At 42.1% G+C, this 21,753-nt stretch overlaps 1 protein-coding gene across 2 annotated transcripts; it reads left to right on the top strand.

Annotated features, from left to right (window-relative positions):
* Positions 1 to 21,538, top strand: ahr2 (aryl hydrocarbon receptor 2). 2 transcript variants are annotated; one of them, XM_088993876.1, is made up of 11 exons: positions 1 to 473; positions 4,941 to 5,128; positions 15,130 to 15,278; positions 15,366 to 15,455; positions 15,782 to 15,908; positions 15,981 to 16,123; positions 16,216 to 16,418; positions 16,519 to 16,628; positions 17,750 to 17,891; positions 18,140 to 19,733; positions 19,814 to 21,538. In XM_088993876.1, exons 1-11 carry the CDS (start codon positions 415 to 417, stop codon positions 19,910 to 19,912), a joined length of 2,904 nt encoding a protein of 967 aa, XP_088850002.1. In that variant the 5' UTR covers positions 1 to 414; the 3' UTR covers positions 19,913 to 21,538. The 2 variants fall into 2 exon arrangements, with proteins under 2 accessions (XP_088850002.1, XP_088850011.1); XM_088993885.1 differs by lacking the exons at positions 15,782 to 15,908; positions 15,981 to 16,123.
* Positions 21,539 to 21,753: the final 215 nt, after the last annotated feature.

The raw sequence follows: 21,753 nt of genomic DNA, 5'->3' as shown, positions 1-21,753 counted from the left end.
AAAAAAGGTTGGGGACCACTGGTATAGATCACAGCATGTGTTTTGCTGCCGAATGACACTTTTTTTCAGAACTTGTCACGATTTTTGTCCGATTCGGACGACACACGAGTGGGTCTAGTACAGTAGTCCAGTCGTCATTTGAAGTGGAGTGAAAATTTGGGGGCGGTTCCGTCCTGACGAGTTGTGCTGCGACGTTCTGTTGACTTGTGATTGGCGTTTCCCTGGAAAGAAGCGAAAAGTTGTCTCTTCACATTTCCAACGTGAAAAAAAAATCTCGTTTTCACTTAGCGATGTGGTTATTTTTGGTGGCTCTGGAACGATAGTGTGCTCTTCAAAAAGGATTTAAACGTGTGTGACTTTTTTGGGTGACGTTTACGTTTGTGACTTTTTGTGGGTTCGGATCGCAGTCTCAGTATGCTGGCGAACTCTGCGGTTTACGCCGTGAAGAAACGGAAGAAGCCGCTTCAAAAAGGGTAAGTAAAAAAAAGAGCCTTTTGTGGTAACGCATAAACTCCTCATTGTGTTCTGTTCTGTTATTATTCTGCAGGAACGTCACTATGCACGAATTAGTGAGTTGTTGTGTTTTTAACAACAGCGTCCGAGAAAGACGATATATATACAGCAGACCTGGCAATTTCTGACCCATTTGGATTACTTGCCATAGCTGGCATAGATCTAATTTCTGACAGGATGATTGCGACTGAACAGACGAGTCCTGCAGAGACAAAGTAAAACAACAGCGCAAAACATGGAGATACCCGTGTGAGTTATATCAGATAAAACAGAGAATTTTGAATGCCAGAAGCTGGTGGTTTTTAAGTTGTCACAAGACGACACATTTGTCACTAGTCATTGTTGTGATGCATAACATACAACCCCCCCCCCCCCCCCCGAAATCAGGCATTTGATGGTGAATAATGTACCCAGATTACCTGAATCTGTTGCATCATACTTGTTACCTTGGCTCGCATTAATCCTTGTATCAATTTGATGAACCGTTTTCCCCCCTGCCTCATAAGAACTCAAGATCAAGTATTGAAAACATCAAATGTCGTTAATTTGCCATCTTTTGCTTTTCTTTTGCTTTGTGTGACCAACCAAAACATGAAAAAAGCATTATGTCAATGTTGGCAAAGTCAGGAGCACAGAAATTAAAGGTAAAGTTGGAAAAATAAATAAATAATAACGTACAGTTAACCTGACAAATTTGAAAGTACTTTCAGTGGCTGTTTTCATCCTGAAACATGCTGTGACACTGATTTATTACAGCAACACTTTCACCTCATGAGACATCTTAACCTGTCACGCAATCCAAGTAGATTGAGTGCAAGGCCACCCACTGTTGCTATTTCATGCCAGCAATTCCATGCAATCCATCCCATTCTCCCGCGTTCGCTTTGAGGGTTCATGTTTGGAGCTTGGGGTCAGCACGCAAGCAGTAAGTGTCTGGTTTTTGGACTGTGATTTCTGTGCCGTGACACATGAAATCCTACTCGCGTGAGTGAGAACTAGAGCGATTGCAAATAGCTAAGAATACAAATGTCCTTTTCTCTTGGAGAATTATATTAAGATTGACATATTTCCATCACAGTGAGACAAAGAGTAATGAGAGAGAGAGAGAGAGAGAGAGAGAACAAGACGTTGAGCGACCATGTGAGGGATGGATGAACAATGGAGAGAGCAATAGCCTTGTCAAGAACATTAATTGTTACATGATGACAGCAACAATGGTCAAACCCTCCATTCCCAACACCACCGTCAGCAGTTTCAAAAAAACATCTCCTAAATTTGCATTCACAGTGCTTGCAACTTGTTGCACAACTTGGTTAATTTGACGTGTGGTGACATCAGAGTGACAGCAGAAATTGTCAACACATCTTAAGCCACGTGTTTTGGCAGAGAAACTCCACATGCCGGTCGCCGCTGGTGACATTGCACAGTTGTTACTGACTCCGATTCAATGTCATAAACCTGTTTTGAATTTCACCTTTCGCTCAGGACAATGAAAATGAGTTGCCCAAGATTGTCAGTGTATAAAGAGGCTCACATTTGAACGTTGATAACTATGTGTTGGTTGTGCCTTGCCATCACAGCTACATTTGTAAAAGGTATTAGTCGATTCATTGATTATTAAGAACTATTTTGGCTATGTTGTATTAATAGTTTCTTTTGGCTGTTATGTGAGAAGTTCGCCCCATACTTGTGTTTTGCAGATCTAAAATGACAAGGGTCAGTAATGCAATTATTAAGTAGAATGGCGGCATGCTAACACACTTTGTCACACTTTTTGCTTCAATTAAATCAACATTGTGCTGCTCCTTTGGGTGTGTGCACTCTGGCCACCAGGGGGAAGTACATTACATAAACATGGATTAGATTAGATTTGATAACCTTTAGTGGTCTCAGAATGGATACATTCACAATTCACAGCAGCAAAGCAGCAAAATAAGGAGTCCAAAATGGCGCCAGAGTAGGCAACCGTCAGCAAGTGCTCTCATGAGCCTTGCTTTTTTTGTTGTTTTTGTCTTGTTTTGTGTTTTCTTTTGTCAATTTGTGTCGTTGTGCATCGTGTGGAATGGATACAAATTGTTTTTCAGCATTTTTGACCACGACATTCATCAAGGAGGAGACTGTGCTTAGCGGTTGCGCCTTTTCGGCAGCATTAATATGCCAGTACTGTTTTTGATTTGGGAGGAATGTCGGTGCCATTCGACCGTCATCGCTGGACAGCTCTGGGGCCATTGTGCTTTTTTTGCGCATGGGCAGCATCTTTGCAGCCCCCTTTGTTCAGCGGAAAGGTTGGTGCTGTTGGACAGTCTGCGGCTGGATGGATGCATGGCTTGAGAAGCCCGCGATAAGAAGAAAGGAGTGTCAGCGCAGACCGCCGATGCGTATGTGGAACTGTTGCGGCTTGGAATTGAAGTGGATTTATGTGAGACAGGAGATGTGAAACAATCTCTTTTCGTCAATGGATGCGACACCTGCGTGTTTGCTTTCAACATTTAGCTTGTAGTCGACGTGCACATTCCACCATGATGTCCCTGATCCACGGGTGAAAGACACTTTGATCCTCTCCTCTTTCATCTCGAACTGCTTCATGTAACAAAGAGGGTACAGAAAGTGCTTAAGAATGAATGACTCTCTGTGTCTTTGTGCTGTCATATTATTTGTTATTTAGTTGTTTTTTTGTTGTTTTGACTTCAGGACGGCACCGCGAGAGTGGCTGCCTTTCCAGCAGCTCATGTATTTTGTTTTTCTACTTTCATTCCTTTCATCACTTTGCTGATGTGAAATGTAAATGTATCCACTGCAAGACTAATCAATGTAAATTGGATTGGATTGGATTGGATTGGATTTGCCTTTATTAGTCTCACAGTGGAGAAATTTACATTTCACAGCAGCAAAGTGATGAAAGGAATCCAAATCCAAATTGTTTCACAACTGATTCAATGAATTATATCAGGAGAGGTGCAACAATCAATCGATTACTAAACGAATATCAAATAAAATCCATAATTGGTTTTGATAATCAATGTTGATGAGTCCTTGTTTCCTTAATAATTGGGAGAATTTTGTCATCATCCATAGTTGTTTAACTCTGTCCTGAATCATAGTAACAGATTTGAAAACATATACTTTCACTTTGGAAAACAACGATGAGCATTTGTTCCCACTTTCTGACATGTCACCGAACCACAAATTTAATGATTTGTACATTATTTGAACTGTCTCACTGAAACTGGGTCCTGTTTTTGAGTCGTGTAATGGAAATAATTAAAATAAAAAATATAATTAATCTGACCATTCACTTTAATTGACCACCTCATCGAGCTTTTCTGCTGGGATCCTAAAGCCTGAAGCCACTCCAGTGTGTCCCAGTTGGTCCCCGGGGCCTCCTACCGGTGAGACATGCTCTCATCACCTCACCATTGAGGCATCCTAATCAATTGGCTCACTGCAAATGAGCAGCTGCTGGACTCTGAGCCCCTCACAGGTGGGCTGAGCTTTTCACTTTCTTTCCAAGAGAGAGCTCAGACACCCCAAGGAGGAAACACATTTCGGCTGCTTGTACCCGAGATGTCTTTACTTGTGTTCCATGTTTGTAGTTGTCAGCTGACACTGCCTCCCTTTTACCTGTGTGAAGATGCTGTTTACTTCCTGTTGTTATGAAAAGGTGCCTCTACCACCTACGACAAAGCACCTTTGTATTACTGCAGGGCAATGTTTTTTCCTTCATTTGATCCCATATTGCACTGCCAGACACACCCTTGATTTGGCCGACGTGCCAGATAGTGGCAGAGCACGACTGGCTGCTTATTGTTTTTTCCACCAGAAATGTGTCGATAGTCATCTCCCTTTCATTTCAGATCCCTCGTTTTCTGAAGGATTATTAGCAGCAGATGGCTATTTTTACTGGGAGGAAAAGAATGTCGGCATTTATTCCCCCAACTGAGCGTTTACTGTAGCCTTTACTGAACATAGCACCAGGGCCTGTCATAGCTTTGTAACAGTAGACTAAAAAATTCACACTGATTGTAAAGCTGGGTGCTGCAAATATGTTTAAATTTTCTGGGTTGGTTCAAGCTAAGCGGATTCACTTGTTTAAATTTTAAGATTTCAGCTAATAAAAGAATGCCTGTGTTAAATAATGCAGTATGGTATCCTGCGGGTTATACTCATCGTCTTGTGATTTTATAATGTCTTATTAAGCCAGTGAGGAGGATGCCATTTCATATAGTATATTCTGTTTTAGTATGTGGTGATTCAGGTTGATGTCTTTCTTCTCATGATGTTGTCTTTGGTTTGTGGTTCTGCTTATGGAAGGCTTCTCGGGTTGGCTTTGTTTATTAACAAACAAAAAAATCAATCTGTTCTCATGTTCTCCTGTTTGTATGCACCTTGCTCATGTTTTGAACTGATATTCATCTTCTCTCTGGCAGGCCCAAACTGCCACCTCCTGAAGGGACCCAATCAAACCCATCCAAACGACATCGTGACCGACTGAACAATGAACTGGACAGGCTGACCAGTCTGCTGCCTTTCACCCAAGATGTTTGTGCTCGTCTGGATAAGTTGTCCGTGCTCCGACTTGCTGTGGGTTACCTGAAGGTTAAGAGCTTCTTTAACGGTGAGTCTGAGCAGCAGAACTCGGAGCTGCAGAGTTGCGCTGATTACTACGCTTCATTCTACTTTGTCTTCACTCAAATATCTTCATGAGTTAAGTTTCAACCCAATCATTCAACAGTTGCTGTGTAACTTTGCAAAACCCAAGCTTAATCATTTTTTAAGGGGATAGGGAAAATGTCTACAGGTTAGATGCACATTCATTCTTATATCACTTTGCAAACACGGAAAATGGGGCAGTTATTACCAGGACAAGGTGGAGTATTTCCACCAGCGTCATCATACAATTTTAATGTTCCTTTGCAATCTAGAAACTATCAAGTGCAGAATACCTGAAAGACAAAGTCCCTCTTTAGCACGGGGTCTCGATTGCACAGCGTTGGCTATGAAATCTGACCCTGTACAGTATTTGGGACATTCCTTTAGGCCAAATGACATGTAAAAAGTTCAAGCCGAGCATTTCAACATCTGTCTCTGTGTTCATGGTTTCTGAGCCAGAGGACAATTTGACATATGATCTGTATTAACATTGAGGACACCCCTCCCCACACCTCCTTCAATCAATGCCTGTAGTAAACAGTTAGTCATACATGTCAGATCGTGAATTATTTCAACCAATCTATCCCCAAAAACAAGCTCCAGCACAACCTGACATTCACCCCATTCCTCCTCATCAAACTCTTTTGTGGAGTCCAGGTTGTTGAGGGACTGGCTCAACCTTTTTACCTTACACTGGGACAACTCAGGGCTTTATGCATTCATAGTGCTTGGCACACCCATCACACTCAAAGTTCCACAGTGTAGCTCAGTTCTTCTTTAAAGGCTCTTTCAAAGCAGAGCTGCATCAGAGATACATTGTGTTGCCTGTTATTATCCAAATCATTGGCTTTTTGATGTTAAAAACCTCTCACAACATTGTATAGTCTGGTTTGGACCAACATGTTATAAAGCATGTTGATGATGTGGTTGTTCGAGACCCCATGCCGTTTGTGACAGAAGCAATTTGTTACCCGAAGCAATTTGTGTGTTTGTGATGGTGTTTTTGAAGTGAGGTTCCATTGTGAAATCAATTATCATACGCTTTTGCAAGTGCAGTAAGCACAACAATTAAGACAAAAGCTCAAAAAAAAAAATTTATGGAGTCATGTTGTCATGATTCCACAATATTGATGTTGATACTATACTTTCAAGCAGTACCTCGATACCGATACTACATTAAGACACTAGAAAAATTAAGTTCACTATTGGCACCAGCACTTCAATGGCTCATTGAATTCCAAGTCACCAGACAACAAGATGAGTTTGCGAATTCTGAAAATCTGACATGTGATGCGCTCAATTCTTCGAAGCAATCCCACCGCCGGTCAGACGGTTGTACATTTTCTAGCATTCACTGAATTGAACAAAGATAACCTGAAAGTGCGGAGGTTCATGTGGAGTTCCAATTAGAGTGAATAAAGACGCTTTCTGTCTGTCGTCTGAGTATTGTCTTGCTCACGGTCGTCAGCCATGGTACTCAACAAAGTGTCCATCCTTGGCTGATGGGAAATGTCCAAGGGTCAAGTCGCATCAACATTTCAGACAAGACTAGCATTGTTTGGTGTTTTCTAGCTGACATCCGCAACTGTGTTTCATCTTCAATGCCCTCCATGTTGTTGGCTGCAGTTGTACGTGATGATGCTTTCATATATTCAACAAAGTTTACCAAGGTTGTCTGAAGCCACTGAAGGGCTAGCAGTAGAATTTCTTTGGCTGTGGAGAGAGGTTATTTTTTGTTGTCTTATTGTTCATAACAATCGATCAAAGCTCCTTTCTCCACTGAGCCTGAGGATATACGCGAACCCTTTTGAATTAGCTCTGAACTTTGTCTTATGCTGGAAATTAAGAGGGTTCTCACCCTGTCAACAAACCCAAACCTCTTCCTCTCCCCACCCACCATCTCATTGGACTTTTCCAAATGTGTTTCCCAGCATTCCTCGACCTCCCTAGAAATGGTCCAAAGTACAATCTAATTAATTTATTGGTGACCTCAAATATATTCCACATCATGCTACGGATCGACTTTTTGAAAGGCCATTGTACCGGATGCTCGGTTTAATGGACGGGCCCACAAACTGGATTTGTAAATTATGAGCTGGCTGATGAAAATGTACTTGACTTCTGTCTCTGACAGAGCCAAGCTCAAACCAAAGTTTGTCCCCACAAGTTGTTGAAAGGCTCCTGTATGTATTTATGATAGCATCAGACCTGCAGCCCTTCTTCATGAAGGATTGCAGTCAAAACAGAGCAGCCTTAACACGCAAGTTAAAACCTGCCCAAGAATCCGCAACACAATTGTGTGCCAGCGTTTCTATTTCAGGATATGAAGTATCAACCTGATGTTGCTGAGCCAAATTTAGACCAGGTGAGTCCCAGAACTGCCTTGATGATTTATTGATAACAACAAAGTGATGGTGTCCCCATATATTGACATTTCAAATCCTTGACATTTGAATTTAACAGCTCTGAAATACAACTGTGCCTCATTGGCCCTTCGGAAAGTACATGCAGGTACGAACTTCAGAGTCCTCACTCATGTTTGCTTCATATGCTCCCCATTGTCCGCAGCTGTTGCAACTCTCAAACCTTTTTAGCCACTGTGTTTATTTTTAGGACAGCATTAAACCTTATTCCCATTCTTATCCTGGATTGTTTGCCATTGCATCCAAGCTCACAAGCAGACAAGTCAAAGATGATTGGCGAAGCAGTACCGCAGCTCATGTAGGGAGGAAACATGCCCTGTAATTTGAAACTCACAATAACAAATGCAAAGAATGTGTGCCATAGTCCTGTTGTCAAGGTGATTTAACCCCGCTGCACATGTTGGAAACATGGAGCCAATTTTTCAGATCTTTTTCCTCTATTGATGTGACAGTATTTGCAAACATCTAGATCTTGGAGCAGATCTCGGAGCAAATTAATGTAACTGACTCATATCTGTTGCTGTTCTGGGTGTACAGACTCACCTAGCCTTTTTGAATATTTGTGCTCTTTAGCTCACACAGTGATGTTGTGCCCCAACATACGGGTTTTACAATTTATGAGCTACTCCATTTTTTTCTTTGTTTTTGTTGTTGCTTTTTTGCCACCAATTCTCCTATTTGCTCACCCCACCTTGCTTTTTTGCCACCAATTCTCCTATTTGCTCACCTCACTTTTGGCTGTTTATTGAACAGAACAAGCAGCAAACATAAAGATCAGAGGTTGGAAATTCAAATGTCATATCTGTGTTGGAACCCTTTTGGCTTGTTTGACCTAATTCCCCTCTATTCACTGTGAAAGTGAGCGTCTTTACATAGCACTGCTTGCTATTTAATGTCCTCTCATCTCTTTGTTTTACAATGAAGGCACATATGGAATTAGCCCAGACTCAAATGTGATTTCTGTAAAATAGCGTGGGCCAAGTCTGATATTTTTCCACTTCTTCGGTCGCAGAGCTGACAAGACTTGACAATTGAGCTCAAGCGTCACTGTTTGCTTGAGAAAATATCAACAGACTTCACGAGAAGGCAGGCAACTCCTTTAAATCGGATGCAAGTCAACTACGGGGCACTAAGTGGATACAGGAGCTACTCAGGCTATAAAGTCAGCCGAATGAAATCGAATAGCTTTAAACTGAATTAACAGTATAGAGGGTGTGTGTGTGTGTGTGTGCTGTGTTGTGCATGTGTGTGCGTGTGCGTGTGCGCGTGCGTGTGTATGCAAGCCGCCAACTGTTTTCTGTATTTTTCTTTTCCTCTACCAGCCTCCTTCCTCTGCTTTCTCTACTCAGGGGACTGGATGTTTGGGGTTCGCACGCGAGGCTTTGTGAGTGTGTGTGTGTGCATGTGTATTTGTGCCTGCGTGCAAGCACGTTTTTGTGCATATACTTGCTTTTTCTGTCAGAAGTGAACAGCAGCAAGAGCAAATTAGCCACATGAAACAATTAAAGTATGCTTCTTGTCATTTTTTTTTGATACATTGTATTCTCCTTCTTAAGAATGCATATTGTTTTGTTGTTGTTGTTGTTGTTGTTTTTACAAAATTCTTTGTTGTCCATTCCTATTCGCTGGTTCATATGCTGTTTTCCTTTAAAGTTATTCCACTTTGCTCTCATCTTATCCTGTTCACCGTCGGGGGCAGCTGGGGTCTATTTCAGCTGCCTTCAAGGCAAAGGCTGAATTCAGACTTGACTATAATTACTTCCTTAACTTCTTTTGAACAAGTTGGTAAAGTCCAGTTTAGCCCTTGAGGGGTCTGAGTTTTTGCAATAAAACAAGTCCGATTAGATATCACTGTTTTAAAAGCACTTTGCTTGAAAATGAGAGACAAAGGCCTCCTGAAAATGTAGCTTGGTGCACCGTTGCTACTTTGGCGCTTAAAGGGTGAAGGGCAAAATCTTAAAATTTGATATTCTATGGTACTGTAAGCATGAGTCGTATATGTAGGGCAAACACAGTAATATAACAACAAAAACAACAGGCTAATTAGTTTTTAGAAAGACTTTGAGAGATTGAATGTTATCGGTAAAATGTGTGAAATAATTGATTGACCATGAAAAATGTCAGGTGTGATGTGTGATAGAAGGGTTTCAGCGAGGATGAAAGGAAAAATGTATAAAACCGTGGTGAGACCAGCCCTGATGTTTGGACTGGAGACAGTGCCACTCAAGAAAAGACAGGAAGCAGAGCTGAAGATGTTGAGGTTTTCTTTGGGAGTGACCAGGTTGGATAGAATCAGGAATGAATATATCAGAGGGACAACTCATATTAGAGGCTTTGGTGAGAAAGTCAGAGAGGCCAGACTGAGACGGTTTGGACATGTCCAGAGGAGAGAGAGTGACTATATCGGGAGAAGGATGCTGAGCCTTGAACTGCCAGGCAGGAGACCGAGAGGAAGTCCAAAGAGGAGGTTTATGGATGTGGTCAAAGAGGACATGAAGGTAGCTGGTGTGAGAGAAGAGCATGCGCAAAACCGGGATAGATGGAGGACATTGATTCGCTGTGGCGACCCCTGAGGGGAAAAGCCGAAAGGAAAAGAAGAAGAATTGATTGACCATGAAACACATTTCAAAGTGACGACTTTTAGTCACTAAAACTTGGGAGCTCTGATTGCAGAACAGACAAGAATGTTCTGTATTCACTCTTTGTGCCCAAACCTGCCCTACAAGAATCAGACAGAGGTTGAACAACCATGGCCAACAGTGAAAGAATGAAAGGTAGTGATGGTGATGTTGATCAGCATGTCAGCCGCAGCCCTCATCCCACTTCAAAAAACAAAACAAAACACAGCACTCTTCCCACAATTCAACAGGTCGAACAATAGCACTATTCAGCTCATGGTTTTCAAAGTGGAGAGAAACCACAAAGTGTTCAGGTTTGAGGAAAATAGTGGTGCAGGGGGTTGTCATACAGTAATGTCACATCTATTCTATGAACTCGTGTTAGATCCTTGCGGAGTGGTAAAAGTTGCTTATTTTTCTACATGATTATTTTTTCACCCTCGTCAACTTAACAATTTGCTAAGTCAAGCAACTTGTGAAAAATCACCATAACTCTCGCATCTCAAGATAGCGGACAACGCGCCAGTGTTTGCCGCGACGATCCTGCCATTTCGGCTCTATTTACGATCCGCAATGCTTGTTGTCTTCACAACTGAGTCCCGATTGGTTTCCGACTTGATCTTGGTTTCACTCCCTGGTGCTTTCTACTTTCTTTGTGACTGCTTTATTTCCTGTAAATGATAGCTGTCCATTTTAAGCACTTAGTTACATCTTCAGCTGTTCTTAAAGGACAGCCGACATCACTTTTTTGTTTCCTAACTGACATCATAAAAACGTTTTATAGCATCTAAAATGCCCAAAACACGCAGTATGATATTTTTAGTCAAATGCAAAACACCAATAAAAATGACTTAAAGTCTCTAAAAAGTACTTCACTTTGGAACCGGAAGTGGCCAGTTTCATAAGGTCCCGCCCCCTTGTTCGTGGTGTCATGCCAAGACGTCTTGCTCTTGCTCGAGAATCAAAACAATGGCTTCAGAAGATGCTTTCTTGTTACTCATGCAGTTATGAATATGATTCAAATAGTTCTGAAGAGGAAAGCATACATGTTTGCAATCGATTAAATAATTAATTCCGGTCATTTTGATGCATCTGGAGAGAAACGTAGTGACAAACTCTTTCGTACTCACAGTACCCAAAAAAAGGCAGAAGATGGCGACAAAGCTCCGTGGAAATTGTCTCCTGGGAAGTGTTGTCAGCGAATGTCAAATACACTGTAGAAGTCTTGATGCAACACACAACGATTCACCATTGCATTATTTATGTGTTTTCCTTCTAATTTCGCCAGTTTTTTCACCAGTACCGCAGCTCATATAGGGAGGAAATATGCCCTGTAATTTGAAACTCACAATAACAAATGCAAAGAATGTGTGCCATAGTCCTGTTGTCAAGGTGATTTAACCCCGCTGCACATGTTGGAAACATGGAGCCAATTTTCCAGATCTTTTTCCTCTATTGATGTGACAGTATTTGCAAACATCTAGATCTTGGAGCAGATCTCAGAGCAAATTAATTTAATTGACTGATATCTGTTGCTGTTCTGAGTGTACAGACTCACCTAGCCTTTTTGAATATTTGTGCTCTTTAGCTCACACAGTGATGTTGTGCCCCAACATACGGGTTTTACAATTTATAAGCTACTCCATTTTATTCTTTGTTTTTGTTGTTGCTTTTTTTGCCACCAATTCTCCTATTTGCTCACCTCACCTTGCTTTTTTGCCACCAATTCTCCTATTTGCTCACCTCACTTCTGGCTGTTTATTGAACAGAACAAGAAGCAAACATAAAGATAAGAGGTTGGAAATTCAAATGTCATATCTGTGTTGGAGCCCTTTTTGCTTGTTTGACCTAATTCCCCTCTACTCCCTGTGAAAGTGAGCGTCCTTACATAGCACCGCTTGCTATTTAATGTCCTCTCATCTCTTTGTTTTACAATGAAGGCACATATGGAATTCACCCAGACTCAAATGTGATTTGTGTAAAATAGCGTGGGCCAAGTCTGATATTTTTCCACTTCTTTGGTCGCTGAGCTGACAAGACTTGACCATTGAGCTCAAGCATCACTGTTTGCTTGAGAAAATATCAACAGACTTCACGAGAAGGCAGGCAGCTCCTTTAAATCGGATGCAAGTCAACTACGGGGCACTAAGTGGATACAGGAGCTACTCAGGCTATACAGAAGTCAGCCGAATGAAATCGAATAGCTTTAAACTGAATTAACAGTATAAAGGGTGTGTGTGTGTGTGTGTGTGTGTGTGTGTGTGTGTGTGTGTGTGTGTGTGTGTGTGTGTGTGTGTGTGTGAGTGCGTGCGTGCGTGCGTGTGTGTGTGTGTGTGTGTGTGTGTGTGTGCGTGTGTGCATGTGCGTGTGCGTGTGTGCGTGTGCGTGTGCGTGTGCGTGTGCGCGTGCGCGTGCGCGTGCGCGTGTGCGTGTGCGTGTGTGTGTGTGTGTGTGTGTGTGTGTGCGCGTGCGTGCGTGTGTATGGAAGCCGCCAACTGTTTTCTGTCTTTTTCTTTTCCTCTACCAGCCTCCTTTCTCTGCTTCCTCTACTCAGGGGACTGGATGTTTGCATGAAACAAAATACCGCAAAATGCAGTGAGGTGATGCAAGGTATGTCCTTTCTCAGTCAGGGGCGTTCCTTCAGTGACGTAGGGTGAGGACTCGTCACCAACTCAAAAACAAGACTTCCGGAATATTCAGCGCGAGTCTTAAAACGTAAAATATAGCTATATGTGGTGGAATCTTTGTAAAATACGCTCATTAGAAGTCATTTGAAGCGATTTTACAAATTATGGACACAACTTGTCCGGAGACGTCGGTCGTCCTTTAAAGCGCCATATAAATCAATATGTAGTGTATTGTATTGTATCACTTGAAAATGGAAGTGTGTGGCAAGTTCCTACATGGCTCTTGTTTGAAAATGTCCATTCCTCCGGTTGGAGTATTTCGTGTCGCTTTTCCAAAAACCCACCAGTGTGGTTTTAGACCAAAATTCATTGTGCTGGCTGGCAAATCATTTGAGGTCATTGAGTTTTCTTTTCATATGGACTATGTTTAAATGCAATCAATAAAAATGTTAAACCCTGAATATTGGCAGCATTTAGGTTTTTGAAAGCCATGTAAACATATGCCAAATCCCGAACATGCCCTTATTCCAGTTTTTAAAAAACCAGAGTCCAACCTCAGTGTTACCTCCTTGCGGACCTGAATATTTTGTCACCTCATTAAAATTAGGTTACCTCCTTCAAATGAGGCACTGGCAAAAATTACAGACACATGCATGTGTCTTTCCATACATCTGGTGGTCAACTCGGCAGAAATACACAAGCAGATGTAAACAATTATGTTCAGAGACACAGCTCAAAAGCACACACTTGATTTATGTGGTGAGTGACATATATATGATGTGTTTTATTGTTGGTGGATGATCACAAGCAGAAATTTTCCACGAGGCATTGACAACAAGGTGGGAATATTGAGTCTTTACCGTACTTATGATGTTTAGTTCAGGTGAGCACTGCGCAAGTCTTTGAAAGCACATCCCAGTTCAAATATGTTTGTTTTGGGCCTTCACCAAGATGTTTTTTGCCAACGGTTAATGCTGTGGTTGTTCTCATTATCTTCTTTTGGCTCTGACAAAGAGCTGAGATAGTCCTTTGTTAATCTTTTTGTTGGTTATTTCAACACCGTGACTCATGTTTGTTCATTCAGTTCTTTCAAACCTTCAAAAATTACCTGTTTCCTCTCAGAGGATATTTTAAGGTGCCCGGTCTTGTTTCCCGACAATGATTAGCGCCGCTTGATAAGCTCTACAGGAAGAGAGAAATTTGCTGAGTGACATTGTTGCAAGACATCAGGAAACAGTTGGCGGCTCCACCCCGATGCAAGGCAGCGCTCTTCTGTTCTTTTTATTTCACAGAATGGTGAAGTCTGTATTGTTGAATCAATTCAGATTTCTGATCCACCCACCACAGCCTCTGCTCATTGAGTTGTAAAAATTTATGAAGTTCCACTTCTTTTTTTGTCTTCATCTTTGAAATTGTTACAAAGCCGTCGAACATTTTTGGTAAATTTACAGAAATTCCCTATGCAAAGTCAAGATGTTAAATTTTGAAAATATTTGTTCTGAGAAGTATGTAAATTGTGGGTAAAATAATGGAAACATATCATATTGAAGCCAAATAAAAACACCTAGCATCTCTAATTCTTTGGAAAACAATCAAATACAGTATTGGATTGATGCATCAGTTCCTTCAATAAAGTACAAAAACATGAACGTCATTCACGACCATGATCAAGATCAAGAGATTGTCTCACATCTCCTGTGCCACATAAATCCGCTTCAATTCCAAGCCGCAATAGTTCCACATAATCATCGACGCTCTGCGCTGACGCTCCTTTCTTCTTATCGCGGGCTCCTCAAGCCATGCATCCATCCATTGCAATAGCAAAGCACAATAGCCCCAGAGCTGTCCAGCATTGACAGTCGAATGGCACTGACAATCCTCCCAAATCAAAAACAGTACTGGCATATTCATGCTGCCGAAAAGGCGCAACCGCTCAGCACAGTCTCCTCCTTGATGAATGTCGTGGTCAAAAATGCTGAAAAACACTCCGTATCCATTCCACACGACGCACAACAACACAAAGTGACAAAAGAAAACACAAAACAAGACAAAAAAAAGCAAGGCTCATGAGAGCACTTGCTGACGGCTGCCTACTCGGGCGCCGTCTTGGACTCCTTTGTGACTGCTTTATTTCCTGTATATGATAACTATCCATGTTAAGCGCTTTGTTACAGCTTCAACTAAAGCGCTATATAAATCAATATTTATTGTATTGTATTGTATTGTATTGAAATAATCAATGAAAATGCATGCAATATTGCAACTCCAAAGTGAACCAATCCTCCATTATCACGATAGCCATCCTCAAGAATGGACAAAATGGGTGCACCAAGCCAAGTCCAATGTTGTTTGGAGGTGTCAATCATACCTTCCTCTCCTCCACTGGGACCTCCCAGGTGTCCTCCATCGATGGAATCAACTTCTCCGAGGGAGACCTGCTCCTCCAGGTCAGGTCTAACTGATCATTCAAGCAGGAAAAGGAAATGTTTCCTCAAATAAAATGTTTATCGTTTTTGTGTGTTTTTTTTCACCAGGCATTGAATGGCTTCGTGTTAGTAGTGAGTACTGAAGGTGATGTCTTCTATGCATCACCCAGTATACAAGACTACCTGGGCTTCCAACAGGTAAAAGCAACAACTGCAGACAGAAGAGCCTTCACAATTAGTGTAGTTTTTCTCAAATTACTATTACTTCATATTTGACCAGTAAATATGACACTGCCCCCCTGTGGCATGGTGTGCACACTGTTAATGGATGAGGGGGTGGGAAGGGTGATCAGATTATATGAAATCAAAAGCATGACCAAAGAACTAATTAAACTTGTGAATCAAGGCCCCACTGTATTCCTCTTCAATTGTTGGTGTTAAAAAAGCAAACTAATGACGATTGCTAGAAGACATTGCTGTATAAATGAAGGTGAAGAGGCTTAATCCACCACTCTTTGTTCTAGTCTGATGTCATCCATCAGAGCGTATATGAGTTGATCCACACCGACGATCGAGCTCTTTTTAAACGCCAACTTCATTTCGCTTTGAATCCACATTCCAGCTTGCAGGATCACATTGCAGAGGGCAGCAGTAAGTTATCCTTACATCATCCAAATCCGGTTTGACCAGAGCTCATTCTAATGTTGACATATTCACATGTAGATGAGCAAATGATGAGCAGTGAATTCAGCACCAACATTCGAGCCTACAACCCACAAGTCATCCCTCCAGAAAATTCATCTTTCTTGGATAGAAATTTCTGCTGCCGGTTCAGATGCTTGCTTGACAACGCATCTGGCTTCGTGGTATTAAAAATAAAATACATCTAAAGTATTGGCTAGAGGTCCAAACTTGACATTTGTGTCTGTCATGATGGATCTGGTATGTTTCTCTCCAGGCGTTGAATTTCTGTGGACGCCTGAAATTTCTCCACGGTCAGAACCGGCTGTCGGAACTTCAGGAGCAGGTCCCCCCACAGTTGGCTCTCTTTGCCATTGCCATGCCCATACAGCCGCCATCCATCTTGGAGATCCGCACCAAGACGCTAATGTTCCAGAGCAAGCACAAGCTGGACTTCACCCCGATGACCATTGACACCAGGTAGACACTCGGATTTGGGATTTGCTATCCAAATGAACTCAAGTACACAGTTGCACTCTAATCGGGCACACGGTGAATGGACTTTCCGCTTTCTTTTCAGGGGAAAGCTGGTTTTGGGTTACAGTGAAGCCGAACTTTGCATGAGCGGTTCAGGTTACAGCTTCATCCACGCTGCCGACATGATGTACTGTGCGGATAACCACGTCAGGAGTGAGTCATGCACTTCTTATGCTACTTCCGGACTGTGCAAAACTCATAGTTTCATAATTCGTTTCAGTTGAATGAATGAATTTGAATTGAAGTTGACTTCACCGCACTGGATGTTGAATTCGAATTTAATTTGACTTGCAGGAAATGGAATTGAATTTTTTGCAATTCACACATCACGTTACATATCAGCTCCAAACAAAATGTCGCAAATGTTCGACTTTGGCAAAGCAAGGTATTGCAAAATACTGTATAGTGCTGTTCCATCATCATCGCAAATAATTTACTATTTTTTACAATTTCAATGATCTGTCCTTAGTAGACCTTTAATGTTAATTAAAAAACAAAAACAATTACTGCACTTGTGTACATGTCAGAGATATGACAGTCAGACACCGTGGACAGAGACTCAGAACCAGAAAGATTGTCCCCACTGCCGGCAGGAGACGCAGTCATCAGATGACATACATCTGAATTCTGCGCCCCTCTGCCAAGCTATTTATTGAGAGTATATGTAAATTACAGTGATATATTAGTAAACATAGTTTTCTTGATTATAATGCCACGCCTCTGGTCGTTCTGAGCACCAACAGCTGCAAGCAGTAAAACATAAGACATTTTAATTGGTTGTCTTTTCCAAAAACTGATAAGTTTGTAATCTGGCGCTTGTGCAGGATGTTTAAGCCGTAAATAACTTTGGTGAAAAAGGAGTATCTAAAGCTCTAAAGTCTGTGCAAGGCCGGACCTTCTAGAATCTAGATGGAGACGACAGTTCACCTTGCCGTGTCTGTTTCACTCAGATTTACTGTGGCCATCTGCGCTTTTGACTGTAGGCCCATTGTTTAGTTGGTCAGCAAAGCACGGCACTTTTAAACATGATAAATTATTATTCTCCATCAGTACATAAAGTCCATATCATTGTATTTGGATGAACGACATGTGTGAAGGTTGTATATATTACAAAAATGCTTCATTGTTCAATACAATTTAATTCTCTGCGTTGAATTTCTTTGAATTTCAGTTATACTTTCCTTAATTTAAATTTCAATTGCAATTCCACTTCCTGTTTGCCACCACAATTTAAATTAAATTGAAATGAATTCTCAATTCTCGTGTTTGTCCAGTGATGAAAACAGGAGAAAGTGGTTTCACCGTCTTCAGACTGCTGACTAAAAAGGGAATGTGGCTCTGGGTCCAGGCCAACGCCAGGCTGGTCTTGAAGGAAGGCAAGCCAGATTTCATTGTGGCCCGGCAGAGAGCTTTGACGTAAGTTTCTGGAGATTGTTGTCGTTCTCCAACAAAGCATACTCTACTTGGGACGCTGCCGGGCGCCTTTGTCAAGCGAAGTTGTCTTTGGGCAACCCATGATAAACATGAATTTTGGACTATGGCGTGAAGCCAGAGTGATTTGGAAATATCTTGTTGTCTCTCTGACTGTCATGATCAGCTCATGAATTGTAGCCTAAACGGGTTCTCAAGATTGTCACGGTGTTGATATCTTTTTTTGGCTGCAGAAATGACGAAGGAGAAGAATACTTCCGTCTTCATCGGCTGCAGCGGTCGTTCAGCTTCACCCCTGGCGAGTCGCTTTTGTATGATCTGCTGCCAACCGTCGACATGCCTGACACTTGCTCCCCTGCAAAACAGCGAAAGCTTGACAACCACTCAGTCAGACCAAACTCGCTCCTAGGCTGCATACTGAACCAAGACCAATCAGTCTACTGCCAGCACGATAGTGCCAACACGTTAAACACCCTTAATGACACAGCCTTTAAGGACACCCACGCCACAGTCAGTGTTCCCGGAGATACTTGGCAGCACCTTTCACCTAAAGGGACTGTTGACAGAACGATCAGGTCAGAGGACACAGTCCAGGATGTGATGGAGACTCTGCAGCATATCCTTGGGGAAGGTCAGCTGGCAGATACGGTGGATGTGACACCCGATGAGCTTAAGAGCTGGGAAAGCACTCTTCTGAAGGTGAGAACCAGCAGCTGCAACCTGCGTGACGACCTGAACGACCTGATTGTTGAGGACATCCTGTTATATGTGGAGGAGCAGCTCCAAAACGAAGCTGCGTTTAGGGTGCCCGAACAGCTGCAAACCCACGTCCAAACTTTGAGCCTTCAGAACCAGGTCCCTGTTCACCACGGCATGGAGCAAAACTTTAGCTGGCCTCAAGAACCTGAACAACCCTCACCAGTTGGGAGGACGATTAAACTGACCCACATTGATCTTTCTCAGCTGAGTTCTTCCGGTTTAAATGTTCCAGAGGCGGAGCCCATTTCCTCTCAGCAAACACTTTTCTTTCCTGCATGCCTTCATGGTGACCAGGGCCACACTGGTCAATCTCTGAAGATTGTGAACCCTCATTTAGTGGACTCATATTGCGAAACAGAAAAACTGAGGAGCATGCACATAAAATTCATGGACAATAACCAAGAAAATAGTCAGATTCATCCCAACCAAATGGTTCATCCAAACCGGAACTACCTGAAGCGGACGGCACCTAACTTGGATGTGGACCAGGATGCACAAACACAGCCCGGCTTCAGTTTACAGAGTGGCCGAAAGAACTCAAACCCTAGCGACATGCAGAATAATGTTTCCAGCGGCCCAGCGATCACAGCCAAGTCAAGCTGCATGCACAGCCATTTTGTGCCTCAAGGCGGACCGAACCAGAGAGAGTCTTGGCAGCGAGAGCCGTTACCGCAAATGCAGCTTTTTTCAAGCGGACCAATAACCGGGAACTGCCGGTCAAATCCAGGAGTTTCAGTGAACCATGAACCTGCACTGTACAGTCCGATTTTCAGGACGTCTTTTCCTCCTGAGCATGGCATTGGAGGGGTGCCTGTCAATGCTTCAAGCAGTTGTATGTTCAAAACCACACCCTACTCCGTGCCTGCAAACGGAGAGCACGTCAGTCAGACTGCACCCTCTCAAAGATTGAAAGACAGCATCAGTCATATTTCCAGTCATTCCTGCTTTTATCAGGCTGCGTCCAAGTCAATATTGAATGAGGATACAGTGCCGCTTTCTTGTCAAATCACCCCAGATAGTCGGAACCTGTCGGTCCAACAACAGCCATACCTGAACCTCAATGACCAGGTAAAAATACACCACGCTTCATTCAAAGTATCTTTACTGTTGAATTTCAAAGTAAGCTTTTAATTATTCTTATTCCACAGCTCATCAGCCCCTCAGTTCTCGGGGATGGTGGCCTGGCCCTGCCTCATTGTACAACGGGAACTCCCGCTTCTCAAACAACAAATGGGAATGTGAACTGAAAAGGCAACTGTCTGCAAAATTGGGGAAACCACAAATGTACTTCCAAGAAGGTCAAAACGCTCAGGGTCATCAAACAAGAGAAGAAAGATCACTTCGAGTTGAATTTGTCTTTTGAAAAATACAATCAACACGGGATCATTAAAACTGAGCATTGAGCATAGTCCCAAAAAGATGAAATCTTTGGGGTTTATGATTTAATACAATTCCGATTGCGAATTGTCAGAACTTTTAAAGAGATTCCACAACTGGCAATCCAAAAGACGACAGTAGGATTAGGAATGTTGATTTTTAAAAATTTGAATCCTAATGTTAAAAGTCAACTGTCAATGGTTAAAACGGTTTGAACTATAAATTTACTCCAAACCAATTGACCAAACCCGAGTTTCCGTTTTTCCCTGTTCATTTTTGACGGCAGCGTCTGACTTGGCTTGTTTTTGTTGATTTTTCATGGAAGGGTACCAACTGTTCAATATTTGAGGTCCGATGGATGAACTTGATATCAGTCCACTGCCAACTCGACCAGACAAACACGCACAGCTGACTCTCCATGAGATCTTCGAAGGATAACATGATTTTACATGCTCTTTTGTTTCATTGAAACACATCACGACTGCATTCATTTCAAGCCCTCGAAAAGTCATGCACAATCATTTTGCAACAATCGTCCGTCCTCTTCATCTTTCCTCTGACTGTTTTGTGGTTGAATCATATCTCCCTGCAGAAGTAAACGACAAAGGCAGCTATTTTCTACTTTAAATAAGGGGGAAATTGCAAGGACATTTTAAACTGTGATAGATAACAGGACTGGAGTTATGACTGGTTTAAAAAGGCAGCCAACTTCTACTTTTCCTTTCGGCTTTTCGCTTTAAGGGGTCGCCACAGCGAATCAGTGTCCTCCATCTTCAGAGGTTTGATTCGCATGTTTGTTTTGGCCAAGCTTGTACGTCGGATGCCCTTCCGGACACAGCCCTCTGTATTTATCCAGGCTTGGGAGCAGCAAAAAAAGCAGCTGACTACTCACTGAAAAATCACTTTCTCCCAATTGTAATTGCGGTGTAGGCATGCACAGTTTGTACGTGTACAATTCCCATATTCTGTCTGGTATGTATCGAAACAATATTCAATATTGTGTTCCATTGTGGTCCTTTATTCTATGCTAATTAGCGTTTACAAACATCAATGGACAAATAAGCCATCGCTAGCAAGAATAATCGCTAGCAAGAATCAGAATAAACTTTGTATTTATCTCCCACCCCCTTCTGGAAGGTTGTTGCATAAACAACGGTGAGGGGGAAAACAAGTTGGTGTGAACCTGGATAGAGAACCTATGTACAATCTGCATATTAACCGCAAAGCGTTTGCATGTGTGTAACATATGTAGCAAATTACTGCATTTACTTCATTTATATTTGTGTGAATGTATATGTATGTCCTATCTGTATTTGTGTGCGTGTGTTCCTTTTTACACAACATATTGTCACATTTTGTACCCTATTCATCTAAGTACGCATATCATGTTTTCTATTGCTATGTTATTCGTGCTTTCCGTATGAATCATTTAACGGTAGCCCCAATAAAAATTGGGCATATGGTGGTTCGTAAAAAAATCAAACTGTGTTTCTTCATTTTTGTAATGTTCTTATGGAAGGAAATACATAATTTCATCAATTTAAGTAAACCAACTAATCGTGGGATTGCCAGTGAATTTGAAACTGCTTGTTTTTATGATGGCGCCGATCAACAGTGTCCACTGGATGTCAGTAGAATGATGTGTAAAGTATTTTTTGCCAGGAGGAATCGGAACCCACAAGCAGTTGAGTGATTTGATGTTTCGTTAAAT

Source organism: Hippocampus bargibanti, linkage group LG01 (genome assembly GCF_051943395.1).
Source record: "Hippocampus bargibanti isolate YZ-2025 linkage group LG01, ASM5194339v1, whole genome shotgun sequence".
NCBI classification, from domain to species: Eukaryota; Metazoa; Chordata; class Actinopteri; order Syngnathiformes; family Syngnathidae; genus Hippocampus; species Hippocampus bargibanti.
The sequence above is the reverse complement of the archived record's forward strand: the minus strand, read 5'-3'. Positions and strand labels throughout refer to the sequence as shown.

Coding starts and splice junctions, on each gene's coding strand:
- ahr2 (XM_088993876.1), top strand. CDS start 415: ATGCTGGCGAACTCTGCGGTTTACGCCGTGAAGAAACGGAAGAAGCCG. Junction 16,124..16,215: donor ACAACGCATCTGGCTTCGTG/GTATTAAAAATA, acceptor GTTTCTCTCCAG/GCGTTGAATTTCTGTGGACG. Junction 16,419..16,518: donor CCGATGACCATTGACACCAG/GTAGACACTCGG, acceptor CTTTCTTTTCAG/GGGAAAGCTGGTTTTGGGTT.